Raw genomic sequence first — 16,813 nt, forward strand, 5'->3', positions numbered from 1 at the left:
ATGTTTGCATCATAAAATTGATGTGTTTTTACTTTTGGAAGACACCAGAGGGCTTCAAAGTTCAGCAGCAATTTTGAAATTTTTCACAAAATTTTCAAACTCGCTATTTTTCATGGACCAGTTCAGGTTTGAAGTGGATTTGAAGGGTCTTCATATTAGAAATACCCCATAAAAGACCCCATTATAAAAACTACACCCCCCAAAGTATTCAAAATGACATCCAGTAAGTGTATTAACCCTTTAGGTGTTTCACAGGAATAGAAGCAAAGTGAAGGAGAAAATTCAAAATCTTCATTTTTTACACTCGCATGTTCTTGTAGACCCAATTTTTGAATTTTTGCAAGGGGTAAAAAGGAGAAAATTTTTACTTGTATTTGAAACCCAATTTCTCTCGAGTAAGCACATACCTCATATGTCTATGTTAATTGTTCAGTGGGCGCAGTAGAGGGCTCAGAAGGGAAGGAGCGACAAATGGTTTTTGGGGGGCATGTCACCTTTAGGAAGCCCCTATGGTGCCAGGACAGCAAAAAAAAAGAAACACATGGCATACCAAATTTTACATTTTTAAAAAGGATAATAGCAGAAAATACCCCCCAAAATTTGAAGCCCAATTTCTCCCGATTCAGAAAACACCCCATATGGGGATGAAAATTGCTCTGCTGGTGCACTACAGGTCTCAGAAGAGAAGGAGTCACATTTGGCTTTTTGAAAACAAATTTTGCTCTGGAGGCATGCCACATTTAGGAAGCCCCTATTGTGCCAGAACAGCAAAAAAAACAAACAAAAAACACATGGCATACCATTTTGGAAACTAGACCCCTCGGGGAACGTAACAAGGGTTAATGTGAACCTTAATACCCTACAGGTGATTCACAACTTTTGCATATGTCAAAAAAATTTTTTTTTTTACCTAAAATGCTTGGTTTCCCAAAATGTTTACATTTTTAAAAAGGGTAATAGCAGAAAATACCCCCCAAAATTTGAAGCCCAATTTCTCCCGATTCAGAAAACACCCCATATGGGGGTGAAAAGTACTCTGCTGGCGCACAACAGGTCTCAGAAGAGAAGTAGTCATATTTGGCTTTTTGAAAGCAAATTTTGCTCTGGGGGCATGCCGCATTTAGGAAGCCCCTGTGGTGCCAGAACAGCAAAAAAAAACACATGGCATACCATTTTGGAAACTAGACCCTTCGGGGAACGTAACAAGGGGTAATGTGAACCTTAATACCCTACAGGTGATTCACGACTTTTGCATATGTTAAAAAAAAAAAAATTTTTTTTTACTTAAAATGCTTGGTTTCCCAAAATGTTTAAATTTTTAAAAAGGGTAATAGCAGAAAATACACCCCAAAATTTGTAACACAATTTCTCCCGAGTACGGCAATGCCCCATATGTCACCCTAAACTGTTGCCTTGAAAGACGACAGGGCTCCAAAGTGAGAGCGCCATACGCATTTGAGGCCTAAATTAGGGACTTGCATAGGGGTGGACATAGGGGTAGTCTACGCCAATGATTCCCAAACAGGGTGCCTCCAGCTATTGTAAAACTCCCAGCGTGCCTAGACAGTCAGTGGCTATCTGGCAATACAGGGAGTAGTTGTTTTGCAACAGCTGGAGGCTCCGTTTTGGAAACAGTGGCGTACCAGACGTTTTTCATTTTTATTGGGGAGGGGGGCTGTGTAGGGGTATGTGTATATGTAGTGTTTTTTACTTTTTATTTTATTGTGTGTTAGTGTAGTGTAGTGTTTTTAGGGTACAGTCGCACGGGCAGGGGTTCACAGTAGTTTCTCGCTGGCAGTTTGAGCTGCGGCAGAAAATTTGCCGCAGCTCAAACTTGCAGCCCGATACTCCGCCCATGTGAGTGTACCCTGTACGTTCACTTTGGGGAGGGGGGGAACATCCAGCTGTTGCAAAACTACCACTCCCAGCATGTATGGTCTATCAGTTCATGCTGGGAGTTGTAGTTTTGCAACAGCTGGAGACTCCGTTTTGGAAACAGTGGTGTACCAGACGTTTTTCATTTTTATTGGGGAGGGGAGGGGGGCTATGTAGGGGTTTGTGTATATGTAGTGTTTTTCACTTTTTATTTTATTTTGTGTTAGTGTAGTGTAGTGTTTTTACGGTACAGTCGCACGGGCGGGGGTTCACAGTAGTTTCTTGCTGGCAGTTTGAGCTGCGGCAGAAAATTAGCTGCAGCTCAAACTTGCAGCCGGATACTTACTGTAAACCTCCGCCCATGTGAGAGTACCCTGTACGTTCACATTGGGGAGGGGGGGGGGTGGGAATGTCCAGCTGTTGCAAAACTACAACTTCCAGCATGTACGGTCTATCAGTGCATGCTGGGAGTTGTAGTTTTGCAACATCTGGAGGCACACTGGTTGTGAAACACCAAGTTTGGTAACACACATGTATGGACAGCGGAAGGACATGCTGGGTCTTGTAGTTATGCAACAGCTGGAGGCATACTACTTTGGCTGAAGATGCTGGGGATTGTAGTTATGCAACAGCTGGAGACACACTGGTTTGCTACTTAACTCAGTGTGCCTTCAGCTGTTGCCAAACTACAACTCTCAGCAGTCACCGACAGCCAACGGGCATGCTGGGAGTTGTAGTTATGCAACCAGCAGATGCACCACTACAACTCCCAGCATGCACTTTAGCTGTTTGTGCAAGCTGGGAGTTGTAGTTATACAACAGCTGAAGGTACACTTTTCCATAAAAAAATGTGCCTCCAGCTGTTGCAAAACTATAAGTCCCAGCATGCCCATAAGGGCATGCTGGGAGTTGTGGTGGTCTGCCTCCTGCTGTTGCATAACTACAGCTCCCGGCATGCCCTTTTTGCATGCTGGGAGCTGTTGCTAAGCAACAGCAGGAGGCTGTCACTCACCTCCAACGATCCAGCCGCATCAGGTCAGTCCCTCGCCACCGCCACCGCTGCTCCTGGGGCCCCGATCCCAACATTGACGCCGGGGATCGGGGTCCCCAGCACCCGGGGTCTTCTTCCCGCACCCGCTCACGTCTTCCGGAAGAGGGGCGGAGCGGGTTGCGGGAGTGACACCCGCAGCAGGCGCCCTGATTGGTCGGCTGGTAAACCGTCCGTGCCACCTCACCCCTGCTGGCTATGGCTGTTCGGGGCCTTCTCTGACGGCCCCGATCAGCCAGTAATTCCGGGTCACTGGAGACCCGATTGACCCGGAATTGCCGCAGATCGCTGGACTGAATTGTCCAGCGATCTGCGGCCATCGCGACATGGGGGGGCATAATGACCCCCCTGGGCGATATGCCGCGATGCATGTGAACGATTTCAGCAGGCATCGGGCACCAGCTCCCCTCCGGCTAACGGTGGGGGGCCGGGAATGAACAGGACATACTCCTACGTCCTCGGTCCTTAAGGACTCGGAAACGGGGGTGTAGGAGTACGTCCATTGTCCTTAAGGGGTTAAGGACCACGGACGTATGAGTACGTCCCTGCGCCCTGGGTCTTAAGGACCAGGGACGTACTCAGGAGCCTGCACAGAGCCCTACTTGTTCTCAGTGCACAGAGCTCTGCTTGTTCTGAACTCACTACCTGTATTTGGACTCCTCATAGAGAGACACAGATAATAGCTGCAGGGACATTTTTTTCAATCAAAAATGTTTTTAGATATTTTATTCAATATATGTTATAAACATAAATATAATGGTATTATCTACATTATATCAAAAGTTTTTGTTGACGACGGGTACATTTTAAAGGAAATCTGTAGTGCGCTAGACACTGGCTCTGTGCCTACTGCACAAAGCTAAACAAAAACTCCCAGCATGCCCAGACAGCCGAGCATGTTGGTAGTTGTAGCCAGGCAATGGTTAGTGCGGGTGAAAGTAGTAACAGATTTCCTTTAACGTGTCTATCAATCCCCTGATTTCCATTATTTTTTACGACTCCTACTTCTTGGTGTTTCAATTTCAATTGTAAGGAAGATTTTTTGTTTGCAATTGAGTTCATAAGAAGATACTTTCTCAGCTTTACTGCAAATACGTAGTTCGACTGACAAAGAATGTTTAGTTTTGTTCAATACACAATACCATTTACTCACATTGTCTCTTATTTACCCACAATTTTGTTTTATATGCAGATATCTCAAATGCGGGCAAAAACGTTCTTCAGTTTCATCTATCTACTGATAAAGACAAGCGGGAGGAGATTCGCCAGGCAGATATGTGGTTGTATCTAAAAGGTGCATTCGGCAACATGATAACCCTGTCTGTGACTTGTAAGTTCATGCCTAACGCCAACTCAATAAAAGGCACAGCCGAGGCTAAAGCTGTAAGTGGAGGCTGGTATATGGTTCCTTTAAAGATGTTTTCTGGAAAAGCTCTCAATGAGGGAACAGAAAATATGTACATAGAACTGATGTGCCTAGACTGTCAGAATCCACTTAAAATGGATTATATTAGCCATGTACATCGTCCATTTTTGGCATTAAAAGTTTACAACAAACAGGAGGACTCTCGAATTCGGAGGCATATTACAGAGTGCACCGGTGATATGCAAATTTGTTGCCTGAAGAAGTTTTACATTGCTTTTAAAGATATTGGCTGGAATGACTGGATTATCAGCCCAAAGGGTTATTTCATGAATCTGTGTGAAGGAAGATGTCCTGTTCACCTTGCCCGAGCACCGGGAATTGCAGCATCAAGTCATACAGCTATCTTCAGCTTAATCAAAGCCAACAATGCATATTCTAACTTCAGTCTGTGTTGTGTTCCAACAAAACGAAGGCCTCTCTCCTTTCTTTACTTTGACATTAACAACACCATTGTCAAGGCAGATATTCCCGATATGATTGTGGAAAGTTGTGGTTGCACTTAACATCTTCATTTACCTCCTATCATTTAGTTTTTCACTGTCATGAACACTTTCTAAATTACTGAAATGCTTATTCAGGCCCTGTTTCCTCCTTTTCATGTTTAGGAGCAATGGGAATGCCTGATACCAGAGGGAAATAAAGGGCAAAAAGCAGCATAATACTGAGATTATACCATTGCACGATTAAGTAAGTAAACCGTTTGAAGTTAACTAGATGGCATCAATGATTATTAATAGAAAGTGGTCAAATTATTATCTAAGTCACAATTCTAGACAATCACAGTCTAGCTAAACTAATAACACACAAAAGTTGTACTCTTCATGTATTCTACTGAGCAAACATCCACAGTACAGGGACTGTAATTGGCCAAAGTTGTGGAATCCACAGGGCTTTTCAATTTAACCTTTTATCCCCTTTTCCCATACCCTTTTAGGGTACCTTTTCCACTTACATGTAGGTCCATACGATTACAATGATACCCAAATTATATAGGTTTTGGTAAATTTTACTATTTAAAAACAATTTGAAAAAGGAGTATGCTTGAAAAAATGGGAAAAGTGGTGATTTAACATTTTATTATGGCAGTCATTAAAGTGGTCACCTGATTAGGAAAAACTCCTAACCTTTGGTCCCTTTTATACATGTGCATTACTATTGTAATATACATGTATTAGGTAAAAAATCCTCTCCTGGCATCCACCCCATCTCTGCACCACTCCCTCACAATGAACACCACCCCATATGCATGAGCAGGAGCCCATGTGATCATAGCAGAGGGCTTGCAGTTTCTTTTCCGGCTAAGCCAGCGCCTGTTTCAACATCAAAGCTGCAAGCCAGACCCCCTGCTGTGACGTGAAGCCAAAATTCAGAGAAGCAAAACTGGGCTTAGGGGGGGGGGTATAGTCTTTGGGTGGCGTGGAGGAAGAAACAGAAAAAGACCAGAGCAGGGAGTAAAGGAGAACTGCATGGCTGGGATCAAAGCAGAAGGTCAGGGTGAGTATTTAACCCCTTAACGACAATGGACGTAAATGTATGTCATGGTGCCGTGGTGCTTAACGCACCATGACGTACATTTACGCGCCGCACGGATGTCCGCAATTAACCCCTCAGATGCTGTGATCAATACAGATGACTGCATCTGCAGCAGGGCGGTACTTTGAATGGATGATCGGATCGTCCCCAGCGCTGCCGCGGGGATCTGATCATCCAGCATGGCAGCCGGAGGTCCCCTCACCTGGCTCCAGCTGTCTCCCGGGGTCTTCTGCTCTGGTCTGAGATTGAGCAGACCAGAGCAGATGACAGATAATACTGATCAGTGCTATGTCCTTTGCATAGCACTGAACAGTATTAGCAATCAAATGAGTGCTATAAATAGTCCCCTATGGGAACTATTAAAGTATAAATAAAAAAAAGTAACAAAATGTGAAAAATCCCCTCCCTCAATAAAAAAGTTAAATGGCAGTTTTTCCCATTTTACCCCCGAAAAAGCGTTAAAAAAAAATGTATACTCATATTTGGTATTGCCGCGTGCATAAAAGTCTGAACTATTAAAAGATACTGTTAATTATCCCGTATGGTTATTGGCATAAACATAAAAAAATTTCACATTTTATTCCCCAAAAAATGTATAAAAAATGTATAAAAAGTAAAACCTTAGGTGGTATTGATAAAAACTACAGATTATGGCGTAAAAAATGAGCCCTCATACCGCCCCATATACGGAAAAAAATTGAAAGTTATAGGTGGTCAAAATAGGGCAATTTCAAACATACTAATTTTGTTAAAATCCAGAAGAAAAGGGTGTAGACAGCTCTCACCTCCTTGATGAATGCACGTGTGCCCAGATTGGCGGTAGCGCAACTGCCCAATGTAGCAAACCAAAGGAAAATGTCCAGCACCGCAGATCCGTTGCTCTTAGGATTTATTTGGCATGAAATCAGGTACACAAATACACGGAGCGTACAGCCTACGCGTTTCGAGTAATACTACCCTTAGTCATGGCATAAAACACAATGAACATTAAAACAATTTATAGTATATTCTGCAGTCATGTTTGGCCGATATTATTGGCCAATAATCATGATTTTCGACGTTATTGGTATCGATACTCCGGTAATGCCTCGCCCCCCCACCGCACCGCACCGCCGCCCCAACCGCACTGCCCCCCTACCGCACCGCCCCCTCCCAGAGACCGTTGTGGCCGCCGCTGCCCCATTGCCTCCCCTGTTTTATAATTACCTGTTCCCGGGGTCCACGCTACTTCTGGCTCCTGCTGTGTCCTGCGTTACGCTGTGTGCTGCGGTGTGCAATGACGAGTGATGTCCTCAACACGATGTCACCGTCAGTGCACACAGTGTCAGATCAGGACACCGCTGGAACCAGAAGTAGCGTGGACCCCAGGCCCCGGGAACAGGTAATTATAAAATCAGGGATGGGGGAGGCAATGGAGCAGCGGCGGCGGCGGTTTCTGGCCGGGGAGGGGCGGTGGTTGGAATAAGGACCAGCAGGAGGAGAGAAGCGGGTGGCGGCGGGGGATCAAGGGGGTGTACTGAAATAGCCGATAACTTATGCCGGAATATTGGTATAAGTTATCGGCTATCGGCCTTAAAGTCCACAGAGTATCGATATCGGCCCTAAAAAAATCGGTATCGGTCGATCCCTAGTTTAAACCCCTAGAGGACACACTGCCCTAACATATGTCTCTCTATATGGTACAAAACTACAACTCCCAGCATGCCCTGACAGTGAGGACATGCTGGGAGTTCTAGTTTTGCAAGATCTGGAGAGTCATAGGTTGGGACTCTCTATATAGTACACACTTACAACTCCAAGCAAGCCTTGAGTTTCAATAAATGTTAATAAGCCCTTCCCCCCACCAAAAATATGTTAAATATTACCGTCTTTTCTCATTTTATAAAAAAAAAAAAAAGTAAAACCATTTAATTAATAAGCATATTTGGTATTGTTGCATGCAGAAATGCCCAAACTTAAATAAAATGTTAATTGTCCCGTGTGGTGAACAGCATAAGCGTAAAAAAATATATATATCAAAGTACAAAAGTGCACATTTTTGGTCACATCACATCCAAAAAATAAATGCAAAAAAAAGGGAGCAAAACATAAAATATACACAAAAGTGGTACAGTTCAAAAAAAAATACAGGTCATGCCCAGGGGCTTACATAGAGCATTTGTGACAACAACCTTTAGAGCATTTGGCACCCGGGGCAGTGCCTTTGTTTGGCACCCCCCACCCCCACCCCACAACCGGGGCAGACTTGCCACCATCCACCCCAACCCAAGAGAGTAAGCAAACATGCACAAACTTAATAAAGCACACACCCTTAATAAAATAAAACCCTGCGCCCCCTTATTAATATAAAACCCATGCACACCCCCTTAATAAAACTCCTTAACCCCCCTTAATAAAACCCTTAACCTCCTTAAAAAATATCACTTTCCATCTGCACCAAATAGAAACAAATCCAAATACCCCTCAATATAATGAACAAATCCTGCACTCCCCCCTTAATTACACCCCTCCCTTCCCCCCTCTAATTACACCCCCTCCCTCCCCTTAACTACACCCCTTCCCTCCCCCCCTTAATTACAACCCCCCCTTAATTTTTCCAGTGCCATCCCCTCCTCTACAAAATCTTTCCATCTATAGGCCCACAAACTGTGATAATGCCCTCCTTGGTGTCTTGCACACTAAAAGGGCAGGTAGGTAGGTAGCCAGGTAAATATGTAACTAGGTAGGTAGATCAGGAAGCCAGATATGTAGGTAGGTGACAAGCCAGGTAGGTAGAGGGCTAGCTAGGTAGTTAGGCAGCCATGTATGAAGGCCAGGTAATGACATAGTTAGGTAGCTGGGTATGTAGGTAAGTAGTTAGGCATCCAGGTATAAAGTTAGGTAGCCCCCCCTTCCCCTTAGGTATAGGCAGCAGAGTTAATCCCCCTTCCCTATAGGTATAGGCAGCAGAGTTAACCCTCCTTCCCCAAAGGTATAGGCAGCAGAGTTAGCCCCCCACCCTTCCCCATAGATATAGGCAGCAGAGTTAACTCCCCTTCCCAATAGGTATAGGAACAGAGTTAACCCCCCTGTCTCCTTAGGTGGAGGCAGCAGAGTCCCCCCCCCTTTCCCCATAGGTATAGGCAGAGTTAAACCCCCCTTTCCGCATAAGTATAGGCAGAGTTACCCCCCCCTCTTCCCCATAGGTATAGGCAGAGTTACCCCTCTCTTTCCCCATAAGTATAGGCAGAGACACCCCCCTTCTTCCCCATAGGTAAAGGCAGAGCTACCCCCCCCCCTTCCCCATAGGTATAGGCATAGTTACTCTCCCTTCCCCATAGGTATAGGCAGAGTTACCCCCCTTTCCCCATAGGTATAGGCAGAGTTACCCCCCCCCTTTTCCCCATAGGTATAGGTAAAGTTACCCCCTCTTCCCCATAGGTATAGGTAGAGTTACCCCCCCTTTCCCCATAGGTATAGGCAGAGTTACCCCCCCTTTCCCCATAGGTATAGGCAGAGTTCCCCCCTCCCCTCCCCCTTTCCTCATAACTATAGGCAGAGTTACCCACCCCCCTCTTCCCCATAGGTATAGGCAGAGTTACCCCTCTCTTTCCCCATAAGTATAGGCAGAGACACCCCCCTTCTTCCCCATAAGTATAGGCAGAGACACCCCCCTTCTTCCCCATAGGTATAGGCAGAGCTACCCCTCCTTCCCCATAGGTATAGGCAGAGCTACCCCCCCTTCCCCATAGGTATAGGCAGAGCTACCCCCCCTTCCCCATAGGTATAGGCATAGTTACCCCCCCTTCCCCATAGGTATAGGCAGAGTTACCCCCCCCCCCCTTTCCCCATAGGTATAGGCAAAGTTCCCCCCTCCCCTCCCCCTTTCCCCATAGGTATAGGCAGAGTTCCCCCCTCCCCTCCCCCTTTCCCCATAAGTATAGGCAGAGTTGCCCACCCCCCTCTTCCCCATAGGTATAGGCAGAGTTACCCCCCATAGTTAAAAATAAAGTTAAAAATAACGCTCACCTGATGTCGCACACAGCGATCTCCTCAGCAGCAGGGGCCCGCGTCTACTCCGCTTCACAGTACAGGCGCCAATGAGTGACATCATCGGTGCCTGAACTGCGTGCTGCGTGGGGGCGGAGGTCACATTTCCTCTGTGAAAGCTGCAGATGCGGCTCAGACAGAGGGGACGGCTTCTCCTGTATGTGCGTGTATCGCACATACCGGAGAAGGCCGTGCTGTCTGCTGGGCATCTGGGACAAGTGTCCCAGATACTCAGTAGTGGCGGCGGCGGGCCCTTAACCTGGCCGGGCCCTCGGACGACATCGGACCAGCCGGTCAGTCCGCCCCTGGATGGGGGTTACTCCGTCATGGCACCCCCCTTGTGAGTGGCACCCGGGGCGGTTAAGTGCCAGACAAGAGCATTCACTTAGATGTCTGACATTAGCAGTGAGTCCCCCTGCTTATAGCTGCAGTTAACCACTGGGTATAAAGCGCGCTTCATACACCTGTAGTGGGACCAGGATGAACATGTATGCCCCAGTTTTTGTGAACTGGTATTTCCTGTTTGAGTTTACTTCTTTGCATACAAATCCCATAATTCATTTTCTTTCCTCCTTCACATCAGCCATTGAAACATAAATGAGCTGCATCCATTCAAAAGACCTGTGGTTTTCAATTAGGGTGCCTACAGCTGTTGCAATAGTTGCAGATTGATCTTTCTCCCATCAAGCGATCCCTCCACCCATTGAAGCAGACAGGCTCCTTGTCATCAGCTAACTAGTGATGTCAGGTCTTGGCCCCATTGCAACCTGGGAATAATCTGAGACAATCATCTTGTATGCTGGTAAAAATAAATATTGGGGTGAAAATCACAGAAGAATTGTGAGAAAATTGTCACACACAGGTACAGACACTATATTATGAACTACACTAACTTTACAGCCCCTGTAGCATAGTCAAATAAAAAAAAAAAAAAAATCCTGGAATACCCCTTTAATGCAATACATTTCAATGAACTTTCTCCCTGTACTGTGAATGTTGTACTCAATGGGGGAGATTTATCAAAACAAGTGCAGAGGTAAAGTTGCCCAGTTGCCCATAGCAACCAATCAGATTGCTTCTTTCATTTTTGCAGAGGCCTTGTTAGAAATGAAAGAAGTGATCTGATTGGCTGCTATGGGCAACTGGGCATCTTTTCCTCTGGACAGGTTTTTCATAAATCTCCCCCAATGTGCTCAATATAAAATGAATATTACAAAATTTAATGCCCTATTAGTTTATTTATATTGTGCTATAATTGTGACTTCTAGAAATCAACCCATATTTTAATAATCTACGCAGAAATCTAGATAATTCTAAGAGGTTTACTTACTTTTTCTTGCAACTGTATGTACTATTTCGATTCATTGCTTGATAAGGTTTTGTGTGCCCTGGACACTGTAACAAGTTGAAATATGTAGATAAAAATTGTTCAATCAAGAGTATGAGTGGACCATTAAGATGAAAGTGTCACTGAGAGGGTGTATGTTACTATGGTATTTTGGTGAGATTTGTAACTTGAGAACAGTAATGATAAAACCCACAAAACTATAAAAATGATACCAAACGTGTAATTGTGGAATACTTTAGTAATTTTAGCTAACCAGATAATATCCTAACTGTAAAATATTTATGGAATATAATTTATAAATTTTATGTGGCAGTTACTTGTTTTTACTTAAAGTTATGGTTCTTTTGCAAATATCCATTATTATTATTATTAATATTATTATTGCATATTAATCACCATAAATAAAGAGGGAAAACATCTATAAATTATTTTTATCAATATTATTTTACTATTTTGTGTAGATTGCTCACATCCTGACCTATGTCACTCAACAGAACACAAACAAAACCTCTTTAGTTTGTATTTATCTTTCATTTGTGCTCCATTCTTGCTGAACTACAGACAGCAGAAGAGGAGTCATGAAGTGATGACGTAAAGTAACACATGACTGCAGGATCTGATTACAAACAGGAGTTGGTTGTAGTCTCTAACCATGCAGTTGTACACAGGGGCGCAGTTATAGGCAGGGCTGTATCTGTCACTCAGCACCTGAGAGCCTGTGCCTTAGGGCAGCAAAAAAAAACAAAAAAAAAAAACTTTTAATGTAGCTGCTGGTTTAATTCACATGTGTCATTGTGTTTAGGATTTGTAATTGATTTCACCACGTTTTTTGTATAGAGATGAAATCCACAGTGAATGTATTGTATGCAGTTTTTACTCATTCTGAGTTCCTAGGGCAGCATGAACCCTGTCACTGTCTATAGGGGAGCAGAGTAGCAGTTATAGCTTGGTCCTGGTGTCAGAAGGGCCTTAAAGGGGTACTCCACCCCTAGACATCTTATCCCCTATCCAAAGGATAGGGGATAAGATGTCTGATCGCGGGGGTCCCGCCGCTGGGGACTCCCGCAATATTGCATGCGGCACCCACCTGTTTCTTGTCTGGAAGCGCTGGAGGGTCTGGGTCGCGACCATGGGAACGGAAGTCCGTGACGTCACGACTCGGCCCCCGTGTGACGTCACGCCCCGTCCCCTCAATGCAAGTCTATGGGAGGGGCCGTGACAAGAAACAGGTGGGTGCAATATTGCGGGGGTCCCCAGCGGCGGGACCCCCGCGATCAGACATCTTATCCCCTATTCTTTGCATAGGGGATAAGATGTCTAGGGGTGGAGTACCCCTTTAAAGTCTCCACTGCTACAAAAAAATATTATATACTACTATAGATGGCACATGGTAGGTAGGGAGCCTGATACAGATTTTGCATTGAGGTAGCTTCAAGTTCAAAATTACACATCACACATAGGTTTTATGTGAATTCAAATAGAAAAAAATTACTAGCGGTCGTGTCTCAAACAACAACCCATCTGCCGTCATCGATTGGTTAACACGGTGTTAAGTGACATCTGACACCCCCAGTCAACAATCGGTGGGTTCCTCAGACACAACCCTCAGTTAGCATGGCCGCTTTATGGTGGCGAAGCATATGTGGCGACCACCAGCGCCGCAAAAACAGTGCCCACAGGGGGAACTATCCACTGGCAGAGCAGCCCCAATGCCACTCAAATCAGTCCCAGGGTAGCGCCTTCCCACATACACGGTGCTATGGCAGCAATGGACGCTGCACTGCACCACACCAGTGTAAATCGGTGTAAAAGCTCACTTACCACTCCCAGCCAGAGAATGGGAGATTTCCAGAAAGAATGGGGCCTTGTGTTGTTTCCTGCCAATTTATATAGGCCTGGGCTGAGGGTCAGAGTGCTGGCCAAGTTTAAAAAAAAAAAAAAGAAGAGGGGGATAGAAAACGTAATGTGAATTCAAATAGAGAAAACAGACATGGTCGCACATCCACAACATGCACAATGATCTAAGGCTTCTAAGCAATATTTATTAAACTAACAGGTAGCACATGGTAAGCACAAAGTAAGTGAGCTTTTACACCTGTTCACACTGGTGTGGTGTTGTGCAGCGTCCATTGCTGCCGCTGTGGGGAGGCATGGTCCTGGAACTGGTTTGAGTGGCATTGGGGCTGCTCTGCCAGTGTGTTGTTCCCCCTGTGGGCACTGGTGGTCGCTGCTCAGTGCTATGTCATTTTATGCTAGGGACATAGGGACTCACTACTTACAGGTTGCCGTGACGTGGCTTGCGGGCTTGCACTATGTGATCATAAAGTACACTAATGACCTGTTAGTTTAATAAATGTTGCTGAGAAACCTTAGATCATTGTGCATGTTGTGGATGTGTGACCATGTCTGTTTTCTCTATTTGAATTCACACATAGGTTTTAAATTATTATTGCATAAAAAACAACATGGTGCTGGGACAGGGTGTAAAATAGAGGAGCAAAAAAATACTTATCCAGCCCTGGTCCCCCACTGCTCCCCCATAGCTCACGTCGCCTGGACCTCGCCTCCATCGGGTCCAATCTTTTCTCTTTTTCCTTCTTCCCAGACAAGCACTAAGCGCAGGACCTTCCAGCTCAACTAAGCGAGACAGGAGACTTATTCTGGGTTGTTAACAGGCTAAAAAGCTGTTTAAAAAATTGAAGGCTATAGCAGGCTATACTAATAGAGAGGAGATCTATATAATGTTATTTATTTTTCTTACAGTAGAAGGTGTAAACTAAAAAGAAATACGAAATGCCAGAATTTCATTATCTTGGTCACATCTACCTGAACATGGTAACAATAGAAACTAGAGATCACAGGACAAAAAAAATAGCAAATATAAACTTTTAAAAAGCAGTGAAACATAGCAAAAACTATACATATTTGGTATCATTGTGACCATGCCAATCTTTCTGGTAAAGACAACATGTCAATTTTACTGCCCAGGTAATGGAGTAAAAACAAAGCAAAATTGCATTTTTTTAGATTTCCCCTAATTTTTTTTATTTTTTATGTTTTGCAGTATATTTCATGGTAGTATAAATGATGTCATTACAAAGTACAAATGGTCCTGAACAAAAAAAAAAAAAAAAAAAAGCAAGCCCTTATGTGACTCTGTGGATGAGTAATTCTAAGAGTCATTTGTTAGAAAACGAGGAGGAAAAAATAAAATGCTAATTAAAAATCGGCTGTGTCAAAGGCAGTGGAAGAAGGTCACGCAACTGCTATGAGACAGGGGGGTCAAATTGTGGTTATGCTGTCTGACCACCCCCCCCCCCCTTCCCCGAGCTCCTGAACCGCTAGTCCTGGCAACCACTCCCTCCACTCAAGTGGCCGATGAACAGTGATGTTCAGCACTTATTGGCCAGTCAAGGCGCAGTACTCCGTTGCTGAAACTTTGACTTCACCCTCTGCTGAAATTAGCAGTTTGGAGATGTGGGGTTTAGGGGGGGGCAGGAGCCCTAATTGTGATTTTTGCTCTGTGAATCCTATGTACACCCCTCTTTAAGGGGTTATTAACATGGCTGCTTTTGCCACTTCAACCACATTTAGATTTCTGTGGTTATTCACTGAGGAAACCCTGGGGGACACGGATGGAAGGTACAGTCATGGCCGTAAATTTTGGCACCTCTGAAATTTTTCAAGAAAATTAAGTATTTCTCACAGAAAAGGATTGCAGTAACACATGTTTTGCTATACATGTTTATTCTCTTTGTGTATATTGGAACTAAACCATGAAAGGGAGGGGAAAAAAAGTAAGTTGGACATAATGTCACACCAAACTCCAAAAATGGGCTGGACAAAATTATGGCACCCTTAACTTAATATTTGGTTGCACGACCTATAGAAAAAATAACTGAAATAACTATACCTTTTCCCAACAGCAATTTTAAGATCTCTTCACAGGTGCTTAATGGGATTTAGATCTGGACTCCTTGCTGGCCACTTCAGAACTCTCCAGTGCTTTGTTGCCATCCATTTCTGGGTGCTTTTTGACATATGTTGGGGGTCATTGTCCTGCTGGAAGACCCAAGATCTCGGACACAAACCCAGCTTTCTGACACTGGGCTGTACAGTGCGACCCAAAATCCTTGGGTAATCCTCAGATTTCATGATGCCTTGCACACATTCAAGGCACCCAGTGCCAGAGGCAGAAAAACACCCCAAAAATATCCTTGGACCTCCACCATATTTCACTGTAGGTACTATGTTCTTTTCTTTGTAGGCCTCATTCCGTTTTCGGTAAACAGTAGAATGATGTGCTTTACCAAAAAGCTCTATCTTGGTCTCATCTGTCCACAAGACGTTTTCCCAGAAGGATTTTGGCTTATTCAAGTTAATTTTGGCAAAATGTAGTCTTGCTTTTTTATGTCTCTTTTTCAGCAGTGGGGTCCTTCTGGGTCTCCTACCATAGCATTTCATTTCATTTAAATGTTGATGGATAGTTCGCGCTGACAATGATGCTCCGTGAGCCTGCAGGACATGCGGGCATCCGGGCTATCCTGCGTTGACACCTTTCATTAATTTTTTTTTTTCGTCCACGCCCAGGGAGATGAGCTACAGTGCCATGGGTTGCAAACTTCTTCATAATGTTGTACACTGTGGACAAAGGCAAATCTAGATCTCTGGAGATGGACTGGTAACCTTGAGATTGTTGATATTTTTTTCACAATTTTGGTTCTTAACCCCTTAAGGACCGGAGGTTTTTCCGTTTTTGCATTTTCGTTTTTTGCTCCTTGCCTTTAAAAAATCATAACTCTTTCAAATTTACACCTAAAAATCCATATGATGGCTTATTTTTTGCGCCACCAATTCTACTTTGTAATGAAGTCAGTCATTTTGCCCAAAAATCTATGGTGAAGCGGGAAAAAAAATCATTGTGCGACAAAATTGAAAAAAAAACGCTGTTTTGTAACTTTTGGGGGCTTCCGTTTCTACGTAGTACATTTTTCGGTAAAAATGACACCTGATATGTATTCTGTAGGTCCATACGATTAAAATGATACCCTACTTATATAGGTTTTATTTTGTCGGACTTCTGGAAAAAATTATAACTACATGCAGGAAAATTAATATGTTTAAAATTGTCATCTTCTGACCCCTATAACTTTTTTATTTTTCCGTGTATGGGGCGGTATGAGGGCTCATTTTTTGCGCCGTGATCTGAAGTTTTTAACGGTACCATTTTTGCATTGATACGACTTATTGATCACTTTTTATTCATTTTTAAATGATATAAAAAGTGACCAAAAATGCACTATTTTGGACTTTGGAATTTTTTTGCGCGCACGCCATTGACCGAGCGGTTTAATTAATTATATATTTTTATAATTCGGACATTTCCGCACGCGGTGATACCACATATGTTTATTTTTATTTACACTGTGTTTTTTTTTTTTATTGGAAAAGGGGGGTGATTCAAACTTTTAATAGGGGAGGAGTTAAATGATCTTTATTCACTTTTTTTTTTCACTTTTTTTTTTGCAGTGTTATAGGTCCCATAGTGACCTAT

General features: G+C 43.8%; 1 protein-coding gene across 1 annotated transcript in view; it reads left to right on the forward strand.

Annotated features, from left to right (window-relative positions):
* LOC130357657 (inhibin beta C chain-like) overlaps positions 1 to 5,041 on the forward strand; it is an 80,103-nt gene extending 75,062 nt beyond the window's left edge. Inside the window, exon 3 of the mRNA XM_056560390.1 lies at positions 4,116 to 5,041. Within this exon, the coding sequence (XP_056416365.1) occupies positions 4,116 to 4,852 (737 nt within the window). The 3' untranslated portion in view covers positions 4,853 to 5,041. The remainder of the gene's footprint in view (positions 1 to 4,115) is intronic.
* The last annotated feature ends 11,772 nt before the right edge of the window (positions 5,042 to 16,813 follow it).

The sequence above is a fragment of the Hyla sarda genome, chromosome 2 (assembly GCF_029499605.1).
Source record: "Hyla sarda isolate aHylSar1 chromosome 2, aHylSar1.hap1, whole genome shotgun sequence".
In the NCBI taxonomy this organism is placed as follows: Eukaryota; Metazoa; Chordata; class Amphibia; order Anura; family Hylidae; genus Hyla; species Hyla sarda.